At 39.0% G+C, this 12,757-nt stretch overlaps 1 protein-coding gene across 3 annotated transcripts in view; it reads right to left on the bottom strand.

The window, feature by feature from the left end:
• Nucleotides 1-12,757, bottom strand: part of BARD1 (BRCA1 associated RING domain 1) — a 44,711-nt gene that overhangs the window by 12,953 nt on the left and 19,001 nt on the right. For all 3 annotated transcript variants that reach the window (XM_037397733.1, XM_037397731.1, XM_037397732.1), the window contains 4 exons: nt 11,151-11,231; nt 10,288-10,460; nt 2,427-2,535; nt 795-930 (listed from right to left, as the gene is read on the bottom strand). In XM_037397733.1, coding sequence (XP_037253630.1) covers nt 795-930; nt 2,427-2,535; nt 10,288-10,460; nt 11,151-11,231 — 499 coding nt within the window. The remainder of the gene's footprint in view (nt 1-794; nt 931-2,426; nt 2,536-10,287; nt 10,461-11,150; nt 11,232-12,757) is intronic.

Here is a 12,757-nt window from a genome sequence, read left to right on the forward strand (position 1 = left end):
AAAGGGAAGTCACGTTTTTATAGTTTCTAAGCTAACACTTAAATCTTCAGAGGCGGCTCTGGTTTATGGGACTATTTTTTTTCCCCAATCCTTTTAAAGTTAAATATAACTAACAGGAATCTTACTATGGGATCTCACTGCTTCAACACAAAGCTAACAAAACTCAACTCACTATTCTGGAGTAGTAATCAGAATGTGAAAGATTGTAAGAAAATTACCTTAGCATTTCTTTTACAAGCAGGAAAAGCAGCACTCCAAAGAAAAACTAATAGAGGGGATTAAGACAATGTTCCCCTCCTCAAAACAGAACAAACTCCAGCTGCCACCCTGGCCCCATAATTTGGCTCCATCATCTTAATGACGAATAAGGAAGACGACATGCGAGAAGAACTTTGTCAACTTTTAGTCAATGACATGGTCTGTCTAAAGGCACCTCTGCCTAAGATTCACTTCTGAAAGATATAAACCTTACAGGATGTCTCATGTGAGCAGACACCTTAAAGTTAGTAAAGGTGTAGAGAGGAGAGGTCTTTGAGGAGAACTTAGGGATTTTTAAACAACAGATAATATACTGTTGAGCTGTGGCTCCACCGGAAGTCTCCTGCCTCAGTAACCAGGTAGGCTTTTTATGTGCTTACATGGAACACACCACCATTCTACTACAGCTATAATTCAATGATTTCAGAAATTGCACTTACTAGCAATGATAAAAAACCCTGTTGCAGCTGGTATCTTAAAATGCAGAACTGTAGTTACTTATATTTGGACAGAGACATTTCAACAAGACTACATACCTCTGCTATTAAATTCATTACACCTTTGAGCCTTCAGAACTGTTGTTAGTTTGTTCAGCAGTTTCTGTTGCTCTGAACTAAGACTGCTCCCCAATATACCAAGAGGTCCATCCCTTGGCTGGCTGGGGCTCAGTGCCTGCATGAACAGAAAATCCTACAATAAGCTGAATGCTTAGAAAGCATGAAGAAACAGCTAACTTGTTTGACAGCTTCATTTACTAAGAATAAACATTTTGAAAAACAGTTTATGGCAAGCTTAGTGGACAGGGTCCATAGATAAAACTCTATATAACAAACTAGCTCTCAAGGGAAAAAAAGCTTGACAGAGGTACTTGTGCCTCATTTTTTCTTCTTCTTTGCCTTTTTTTATAGACACTGGTGTGCACGCATATAGCTGGTTGAACTCTGTGTAAACAGCCTGACTGACTGCAGTGTTGAAGGAGGAAAGGATTTCCAACAAAGCAGTAAAGCCTCCTTCTTCTAGTGAAGTATTACCAACAGATAAGCTACTAATATGTTGGGTAACCTACATAATTAATACCTGCATTTACTTTTACTAAAGAGTCCCTAATACACTGCCCTGTAAAGTAATGAATGCTGCATTTTTTTTTATGCAGATACTACAAAAAAAAGTAAGAGGAGCTGCTTGTGCAAGACTTATGCTAACAAGGATGTGGTATTTCAGCTCCTGGGTCTTCGTACGTATTCCCAGATTCCACAGTACAGACATACCTTTAAGACTCAGTTACCCTAAAGCCTCAGGCTTTGGATCGAGTCATCCACATGAGCTGGTGGCATCCATTGGCACACACTCATCCCCAAAGCAAATGCAAATACCAAGTGTTTTGTTTACAACAGAAGAGCTGCATCTTACATTTGCTACAGGTAGGAGGAAGAGTCATATCCTTGCTAGTTTAGCTGCAATAGTTTACTTTTGGCCAATGGGTATCATATTACCTCAATGAGAAGGGATCATAACAGGCTGTATACCCTGGAGTAGACCAGAACTGCTTGTATAAGCTAGGTCAGTTTAGTCATCATTCATCAGGAAGCACAAAGCATTTCATAATGCAGTAACTTTCCAAGCCTGAATTAACCTGATTTTGGTCACAAGTTCTGAGAAGTCTTTGGGAAGAAGAGGGGAAAACCAAAAACCCCAGAACAATCATCCAAAAGCTGTTTTCAGCTGCTGAGCTGGTGGTATCTTCATTATTGGACAAAGGATGATACTGGAGCAGTCTTTTAAAGGCACACAAGAAGCACTTGGAGCAAAAACTGCTGCTGCTTTCAGCCAGTTTGGCAAGTAGAGCAAATTTAAATATGCAGAAAAAAAAACAACAATAGCAAAGTTCAATCAACAATACTTCAAGAATAACACAGCATTTATTCTCCTATAATAAAAGCACATTACAAGAAACATCCTTTGTTTTCCCAGATAAAGCTATAACACAGAGTATCATAGCTTTTAAGCGTCCCACATATATTCTAGAAATACTGTGCAAGTTAAGTTTCCCAGCCTATTTTAAATCTCCCTGTAAAGGCAGGTGATGTACTGTACTTTGGTTCAAGCCTTCAATACTTACAGGATGAACTAGTTTTTTAATAAGCAAAACAAAAACAACACACACTTACCTCCGAGGGCTGCTTAAGTGAAAATGATTCATTTTTCACTGGTAACATTAGCACAGACTTCATCTTTTCACTTTCTGCATAGTCCACAGGCCGTAGACCAAATATATTACTGGCAAAACAAGCACAGATGGGTTTAAGTAAATAAAATGTGACTTGATTCTTAACTAACTGGGCACATTAGCTGGGTAGCTTTCCCTCCCACTTTCTTATTAATATGTAATTTCAGCTAAAAACCACAAAGCTTCAAGTAAGAACTGCATCCAAGACAGATGGATACCGAATTACAAGCTGCTGCATTCAGCTGAGGAGTAAGGGATGTTCAGAGCAGAATGTTCAGTTAAATAAACAGAATCCTTGTTAAACTGTTTCAAGACGCACGTTGATATCCTTCACAAGACCCAGAAATTTCAGCTTTAATCCTTCATTGCAGTCATATTACCAAGAAACTTATTTTTGGCTTACCCATTTGCCATAAAAGACATGACATACTGTGTTAAACATCAGAGCCTGATGTGGTTATGCTTTTATGGGAAAAGCTGTCTGCTTCCTACTTGGGAACAGTGGCTCCCTCGCACTTCCAAAATTTGAGTACACATCTCATTTTCCCCTCAGCGTGCTGTTCCACAGAACACATTATAGCCAATTCATTCAGATTCTAGTTGGTTTGCCAATTTTGTTGAACACTATTCATCCTATGTGGCACCTCATAGTTATTAGATATGCTTCGAGACCCATTTCCTCCCTCATTCTTTCAGCATTACTCAGACAGACATGATTTGCTATAAACACAACAGCAGGCACAGCCATGGCTTCTATCACTTCCTCACACAGCTTTGCAGCTGCAGGACAGTAGCGTGTGCAGGAAAGCTTGAAACCGCAGAACAGGTATAATTGCCATTAACAAACACGATCCTCTGCCAGTACTCTTGGGAAATATTCTGCTTGCTTTGCCCTTTGCAAGAATAATGGCCATTCCAGCCGATCCTCTTCTCCCCACATCATGTAGCTCTGGCTCTCAAAAGGCATAATAAGAGCTCGTTATGAAGGGGAAGCTTGTCACCGAGAACAAAGCCCTGACTCAGTATCTGAAATCCAGCAAGCTTAGTCATCAAACAATGAAACATTTAAAGAGGTCAAAAACCTCCTCATCTTCAAAGTGCCGTCTCTTAGTTTGCCACACATTTCTGTGCAGAGTACGAATCTAGGAAGCTTTACAGGGAATTCCACATAAGGCCATAACCCAATCCAGCCCAAAGAGAAGCTCACATCATTAAGTCTTCACTCAGACTTAACCAGGAGGCTTTGGCCAGTGCAAAGCTGAAAGACGCATCTGACCTTAGCACCTTTCTATGCTACTGACCGAGCACTGCTCACCAAATAGCCTCTTGGGAAAACAACAATCCTCAGAGCCCCACAGAGGAGATTCTGGGGTGGCATTTTACAGTTGTTAGTTTTACAATATTACCAACTCCAAGCTCTTCTCTGTTACTAATGAGCGGAGAGCTAGCATAATACAAATTCTGCAGACTATAATTGGTTAAATCTCAGCCCAGTCCTGGGAGTTGCAGCCCATTAAATACTGTCATGCTGTTCCTGCTTTGTCATGCATCATCAGGGTAGCTCTTGCCCTTTCCTGAAATAAGGGCCATATTTGACTCAAACAGCTGCAGGATAGAGCTCCTTTGAAAAATGTATCGGGCAGCGGGGCAGGGGAAAGAATATATATATTAGCACATACACGAAAAATCACCTTTCAACTAGATGGCTGACCTTTTACTGTGAACTAAACAGGGGAAAGAAATCACTGCATATTGATAGCAGAAGTTTGGGAGTGTTTCCCCCTTCCAAGTCACAGTAAGATCCTTGACGACTGAAAAAAACATCATGAATGTTTACCATAGATAAATATATAGGCCACCACAGTTAAAGAACATTTTTTGCCAATTAAACTGTACAAATAAAAGCTCCAGCTACTCCCTCTGTATTGACTTAATTTTTTTTTCTGTATTTTTAAGATAATTTCAGTCACTTCTTACCAGTGTATTGCAAAATGCTGTCCCATCATTATGCAGCATTGACTGAATGGCTATTCACAGGACGTTAAGGTGCTGTAGTTAAAGTAAATCATAACAAACTTGGGAGCTGAGGTCTGATAAAAGGAACACCAGCCCAAGGGATGGCTTTAAGAGTTTTGACTATTTGCAACAAAGCAGCTTGAGCTTAAGGAAAGCGAGGAAAAAGTAGCTGAAACGGGAGAAAAGAGGGTTCACAAAATAAAACCTAACACATGGAACACATTCTAACAACAGGTCTTAAGTATGATATTATTGTAATTTACACATCCCTTTCAAAGAAAAAGGGCTAAAACCAGATTTGTTCTTTTTAGTTAGCACCCACTAACCATCCAAAAAGTAACCATGATCAGAAAGATCATGCTTTGCCCAGTCTCCACTGGGCTGGTACACTTCTCAGAGCAGTTACTAGGGGAACAGTTTTTAACATATTAGGAATGTACATTATTTTTAACCCTATGATCAGAAATCAAGGACCAGATCTATGCAGCCACAAGGGCAACACTAAGGTACAGGAATAGGAAACAGGTTTTGGCAAAAATTTGGGCTCAAATCTGTCTTTATTCAACTAAGCTGAACAACAGAAATCATCCGCCTTATTCAGAGTAAGAAATTATTTTGACCCCATTCGTAAAAAACAAAAAAACAAATAAGGGAGACATGCACATTAAGTCCACTCTAACACACACATACAGCATTTTTAAAAAAAAAGTCTATAACCATTTGTGTGCTCTTACTCTTTAGGTCTGGGTTTGTTAAAATGGGTCCAATGCACATGACTGCTTTACAGAAGGAAGACACAATTGTTTCTACAAGAGAGAAGTAAGTGTCTCTGGTGCTTGAGCTAAAATACAAGGTCTTTAAGGCATACTTCTTTCTACCAGAATGCGAGTGGGCTTTTTGCAAGCTGTTTTAAACGTTCAAGAGTCAGATGTATCCTTTGATACAAGCAATCTCCTATTAGTCAGTCATCAAGGTACTGAATAGTCGGTAGAGGGCTATTACGGCTAGAACAAATTCCAATCAAAGAGCAGGATGACTGTGCTGAGAACAAAGATGAGCCCAATGAAGAGCAACTCAATGTAATCTGCTATGACTTTACATGAGATGACAGATGATATCTTAAGGACTGACATATCAAAATAATTGCTTATGAAAATCTTTAGAAAATGAGATTCAGTTTATGGTGCAACACCGTTGAAGTCTTCAGCACGAAGACAACAGAACTAACTGCTGTAGTCAAAAAGAAACTTAACAGCTACCTTCTAAATGTGTCATTAAACTTTCAGGAAGTAAGTGTCCAGAGGAGAAGATAAATAGGGAGACACACCCCTGCCTATTCTTTCAAAGCCACAAACTTACGCAGCTTCCGATACAAGCTAATGATGACTATATACTACTTTGTAATCAGGAATTTTAACTTCTAGTATCAAAATGGAGCAGCTTACTTCCTGTTCCACAGCTGAGCATAAATCAAGTTTTACCCCACCCCACAAAAGAGTTCAGTTTTGAATGGAAATCTCACAACCAGGTGCTAGTGCAGTAGTGTAACTACCAATTTGCATGTGGAAGTCAGCACTTGTATTTTGAGACTATGGTAAGCAGAAATCTTTCTTGAACCTGACAGAAGAAAGAAAATTTAGTCTGTGTAGCCAGAAAGACCATCTTAGATATCCAAACAAGGCCAGGGTTTTAGTTAACCTACTGTCAGCAGGAAGTTAAGCATACTGTCTTGCACTTAAGACCGCAGCATCCTGCACTTTCTTCACTTATAAAAGCAGACAAAATTATGACAGTGCCATGGGTCTAATACCTCCTGGAATTAACTACAGGTTCTAACAGTTTTTGCCACCGTGCTCTTCGAAACAGAGGACCACAGTCTATCCCTAAGCATTCCCACAGGTCGGCTCAGAATCAGACTCAAAACTACTCAAAAACAACTAATATCTAAAAAAAATGGGGCAACAAAACAATTTTTACTAATGCTAAACTTATTGTGCATGAAAAACTGGAAAGATAGCCCATTTGATGAAAGCATTTAGGAAGTACTGTGAAATTGCAAATGCACAGATCTAATTTTTCAAATCACTTAGCTTGCTGTGAAGCAAGGAAAAAAAGACAATTCAAGAGAGTGAGCACTTGAAAAAAGCTATAAAACAAAAATTAGCTATGTGTAGGAGATTAACTTAAGAAATTAACTAGACCAACAGGACAATTAATAGGTCCACTGGTCCATATAATATTTTTCATTTGTAGTTCATATCTTTCTCAGTCACTGAAAACTTCAAATGACAAGAAGTGCCACAACTATTAAATCTTACAGATTGGCAAAATTTTGGGTTTTGCCCAGGAATACTGAAATCCAAGGATTGCTTTCTGGCAAAAGAGATAGTTCCCACCTGTATTCATTTGGTCCAAAATACATGTCGTTGCTTCATATTACATACAGTTACTTCTGAACACACTATGCATTAACATGCATGGAGAAAAAACTAGCCTGAAAGACTCACTTGGAATGAGACATATTTGATGGGTCTGTGAACCTGATGATCTAAATCTGAAACTGCAAAGTCTCAGCTCTCTGATGGCTAGGGTTATGCTAATCCCTGTCCACCTCATGAATTGAGATCCCTTAGAAAGAGGCTGTATTTGCTCCCAGACATATCCTACCTCCCTCTACAGACCAGTGGATCTTACCTGCCTTTGGGCCTGCAGTCAGTAAAGATGGCACATCTTTAAAAAAATATTTCATCTTGCAAAATTGAGTATCACGCTAAATTTCAAAACTACTGCTCTAAGCAGACTATTCAACACAAGCTCTGTTTTTATTCCAGTAGATTAACTCCCCAGCACACAAGGGACATTAAGATACAAAACTGAGTTAATTCTACTGTCAAAACAGCTGCAAGACATCAGTCACTTTTGTGAGGTTTCATGCTATATATTTCATAGCATCCCAATTTGAACATAACATTTGAATACATTTATCATGTTCGCATTTTACTTAGCTTCGCTAAAAGAAAAGACTTTAAGTAACCACAGTGAACTAATCAATCTTTCCTCCCCACTCCCACGAGGTACCAAAGAATCATCTTGCTATGCTAGGATAAAGAGGACCCTCTCCTGGGCTGAAAGTTAGTTCAGTGAGAGCCTGAAGAGCCCACAAAAGGACTAGAAAGTTTTATATACCCAAAAAAAGAGAAGACTAAGATTAGCCAAATTTATCAGCTTGGCAAAAATGGTTTGGTATAGTCTTAGCTCACATACTGCACACCTCTAAAGATAAGGCACTCATGTATATTCCTAAAGAAAATAAATCTTTGAGATGCAAGTTCAGTGCTCAATTTCTACTTTAAAGATGCTAAAGTAACAACGTGAAGGTGAGCAGATCCTGCATTAAGTACAAAAGAGGCCAATTATAACTAGTCATATGGAAAAGAACTATAATTGCACGATCTTAAGTGACTACCCTGTTCTCGCCTCCTGTGTCTGCAGGTCTCTGGGATCTAGGAAAAAAAAAGTGACTTCATTATAAGGGTACCTGCACCCACTAGAAAAAAAAAAAAAAAAAAAGAGTAATTTAAACCTTCTACATTAAAGAAGGTTCAAACCCACTTACACAGGCAAATCCAACCACTGTTTAATTAGAACTACAACTACCAGAGGCAGTGGCAGAAAAAGACCCTCTAAGATCTGCAAAGCCATGATTCAGGGGAAGATCACAGCACAATTCATTGCTGGAAGCTAGCTGGGCACAGGATGCAAGGAAGACAGAGAACATTTTCAGAAGACTGACACACTGTTCTTGTTTCTATTGTTTCTTGATTTGGAAGATGTCAGTAAAGTCTTATTATTCTAGCCTGAACACTTTACCTATACATCCCCTTCTCTGCATCTCTAATGCTCTCTGTAAAAATAGGGGAAAGCACAAACAAAACCCAACCCCTCTCCATCATCAATGCAATAGTAACATGCACAGTAGCATTTCAGCCAGAGAGAGAGTCTACAGAAATTTTGGAAACCTCAAATTTTCCAGGGGGGGGACATACAGGATTGGATTTTTGCCAGAGCACCTGTGGTTCCTTTTGCCAGACAAATGAAACAAAGATTAGAGGCAGCTAAATTTGTTCCCAAAAAGATTTTAAGTCAAAATAATAATAATAATAATAATAAAAAGTATATGTATTTAACACCATGCAGTAGAGATTCCAAGTACCTTTGAAATTAAGTCAGTAACATACTTAGAAGTGGGTTAGAATACTGCAAGGGGGAGCTAGCTGCAGAGTTGTGACATACCCTAAGTCACATTGTTTTAATATACAACTGAACATTACCTGTGCTCGGTGAAAAGCCAAGACAGAATTTAAAGTTTACATAAATCTCTCCTTCCATGATTAAAAAGCTTCTGTTTCAATAGAAAGTCATGTTTGCTCATGTAGAATGAGCTGAAAGAGCTTCAGCTTCATCTCAGTTTGCACGAACACATGCAGCTAAGGCTAATAAAGAGACCTGAAGCGTCTGCTGCTGGCATTTGGAGTCTCGGCTGTGCAAATCTACCAGTCCTGTCAAAACCTTGCATCAAGCTGTTGGCTGTGCTACGCTTTCAAATACCAGACAGACAAGTGATAAGTGTCACACAACCAGTTCCTGATATTCAAGTGGCTTGAAAATTAGTTTCTGAAGCTGTCAGCTTTTCATGGTGTGATGAGCTGGTCTTTGTTGTTGAAGAACAAAGTGAAGATGAACAATTGATCCTTGTTTTACTTTTTCATGCTAAAGTTGTAGGTTTGTTTTGTTGTTTTGATTTAAAAAAAGAACAAAAAACTCCGGCATATTCAAGACTAGGACTGTTTTTTGAAAACCCTATGCTTTTCTACATAGTACCTTACTTCTGTAAGCTTCAAGAGCAAATACTGAAAGCTGAAGTGATTAAGCTGAACTTGTTTATGCTTCTTTATGTGGCTGGCAAGGAAATTCATGTCATGCAAGACTTCATCCTATCGTGTTACTGTATACACACACCTACTGACAACATGCATTGGATTCAAATTTTACACACACAGGCCCTGGCACAACAGCAATACTACACCTAAAACCACATTTGGTGTCTGAAATACTAATAGCTTGCAGGGTTATTCACAGACTAACAGATTCTTTAGCACCTCCTATACACAAATGCCAAAATCTTCAGGAGGTGTAACTGTACAGAAGATGGAGCTGAAAATATTTCTAAGCTTTTTAAATTTTTTTAATTAAACAGTGTATCAAGAATTAGTGCTTTAGTCCAGAAAGGAAAAAAATAAACAAAAAACACTCCCCAAACTTCAGCCTGTATCTATGTCATTTGTGAAGGCAGAAGAGATGGGACCAAAACACCTTCTGCTAGGAAGTAAAGTAGTAAAAGTAAAGAGACAGAAAACAGCTGTAGCAGTTCAAAACTCATCTAGCTCAGCATCTTAGGTCTGACAGTAGCTATAACAAGATCCCAACAGGAAAGGGTAAGAATAGGGTAAGCATATTTTGTTACTTTCCTAGTACAATCTCCAATACTCCAGCTATCTATGACATACACATCCTCAGAAAAGCTTAGGACAAAGCCAAATGGAAAGGCAACACCTACCTGGAAAAGTAGGATGTAAGTATAGCAAAGTATACATTTAACACCCACCCCCTCACATCAGATAAATCACATTTATTAGTAGCTTTGCATCACATTTACTTAACATACACCCTGGAAGTTGTAGCTGTAGTTAATACCACAGTTAAAATAACATTCCACATCTACTTACATTGCATCACGGGAAGCACCATGCAAAAGCAGGAGCTCAACAATGCTCACATGCCCATTCTTGGCAGCATCGTGAAGCGGTGAATCATTCTGATACCCTGTAGTATTCACCAACGCCTTGTATTGTAGCAACAGCTCCACCACTTCTTTGTGCCCATGATTACATGCCTCGTGCTAGTTGGGTAAACGTGTAAGAGCAGAAACTCAAGTGAAACAGAATTCAGAGGAAGGACTCCTGTCATATCAGCCAAATTAATTTTCAAACACTTCTCAGTTAAGACAATTGGGGAAGACAATGCAAGGATACTGCATTACATTCCTGACATGAATTAACCTTGGAACCTAGCACTAATAAAAAGCACAGAAATGAACTGAACAAAGGCCAATTGTGTGCAAATTGGACTACAGGGAATAAAGCCTCCCAGATTACGCTCTGTCAAGAGTATTCTTCAGGAGAGGAAGAAGTCATGGTTGAAAAGAACCTTTTATTTATTTTCTGTAATTCGAGTAATTTTCATTCAACAACTTGATATATTTCCAAAATGGTAAAAAACATTGATGACATTTAGAACCATAAAATATATCACATTGTCTGCAATTGATAATTTTCTAGCTACCATAGTTATATTTTCTGCATTTGCAGACTCACAGGCTGATGCATTGGCATGCCCTGCCCCAGCAGCAGAGTGTTGGATTTGGGCAGGTCAGTAGTTGCTCATAAATTCTTTTAAACTTGTTTATCATCACTTCACATAATCCTTTGCCACCTAAATGCGTGTAAAGGGAACTAAAAAATGGCAAAGGAGAGCTGAAATGAAATTTGATTAGAAGTGAAATAACACCAGAAAAGTCTTCAACACTCACAAGTGGTGTCCAGCCAGCATTATCTTTGACATTGGGATCTGCCCCATTTTTCAGCAGCTGGTCAACAGCTGCTACATCACCCTACATAGGAGAAAAACCCATAGTTATTAAAAAATAACAAAGGAGATACAAAAGACAACAAAAATTTATGAGATGCAGAATTATAAATTTAGCTGCAGTAAAAATGTAATGTTACCAGTCTTCCATTTAGATATTGTCCGGATAACAAAAACTCAACTGGTCTGCAGACCACAGTTTATCATTACTGTTCATTTAGAAGCACCTACACATTTTACAGAAATACGTATTTTTAGCTAAAACTGCTACATATAACAGACTACTCAGAATAAATAGAGAAGTTTGTGCTGATTGCAATCTGTCCACTAGATTCAACCACAAGGACTAAAGTCAGGAGCATTTATTGAGAATTCCCTTGTCCTTCAGACTGGATTTTTTTTTCAAACTAATCTAAATAACTGGCTAGAAACATGCATAGGTAAAAGATGAATAAGCCTGACAAGCTTCTATAAATTGTTTTCCCACAAGTCAAAAGGAAAAGGGAAAGAGTTCTATTTAACACTGCAATTACGACTTATGTTGAATCTCACTGACACTTTCTCTGACAGTTATTTTACCAAGATAGTTTTCATTTGCTTTTTTGGAAGAACGCTATATTCAGTTTTCACTATAAGCAAGGAAATGTATGTGGAAAAGGGTGGCAACTAATGCAGAAATTCTGGGAAGAGGCTGAGTAGAGACAAGGCATAGGAAGCAACTGAGCAGGATTTGCGAATCAGAGGTTTTGACACTAATATTTGCCTTCTACAAGAGAGAAAGCCAGTAATAAGATTGGAGTATATACAGATGTAGCTATAAATAGGCAAGCAGAAGCTAAGGCAAGGAAATCTCTGCAGTGCAGGTCTTTTTAAAAGCGTGTGGGAAAAGTAACCCAAAGACTAAAAGCAGACCTTGATCCCCTTCTTTCACAGCACCATCTGCACCCCAGGTGTTGGTACTTAAAACTCACTTTGTGCCATGTCAATTCCCGCTTCTGGCATTTGTTACTACAGAGCTGCAATTGCATAGGTCTGCCCTGCCTGAAGGGGCACCATGAATTTTGTTCCAAAGTTTTTGCTGCAATGCTGGGAGAACCACAGCTACAGGTACACAACTAACGGGGCCAGGCTGTCCCACACCTCTTATCATCAGGTACCACCTCTTAAGCCAAAGCCATGATTTACCTGCACTCTTATTAGGAGCAGCTATGCACCACTTCTCAGCTGATGGAGTAACAGGGAAGGAGGAGATCATCAAGGGCCATCTAATGACCAAAACTAATCACCTAAATAATGTGAGCTTTTCAAAGGCCAAACTACCCCAGTAGGCCTCAAGTTTCTGCACAGCTTGCTACCAATACCCCAGCTATTTTTATTTTAGGTTATGGGATTTTTGTTTTTTGGTTTTGTTGGGGTTTTTTTGGTGTGGGGTTTGTTTGTTTGGGTTTTTTTTGGGGGGTGGGGGTGTCTTTTTTTGTTGTTTTGGGTTGGTTGGTTTTTTTGGGGGATCCACCCCAGCCAAGCATTTCAAGATGACCGCTAACACTTTCC

Source organism: Falco rusticolus, chromosome 8 (genome assembly GCF_015220075.1).
Source record: "Falco rusticolus isolate bFalRus1 chromosome 8, bFalRus1.pri, whole genome shotgun sequence".
Lineage (NCBI taxonomy): Eukaryota > Metazoa > Chordata > Aves > Falconiformes > Falconidae > Falco > Falco rusticolus.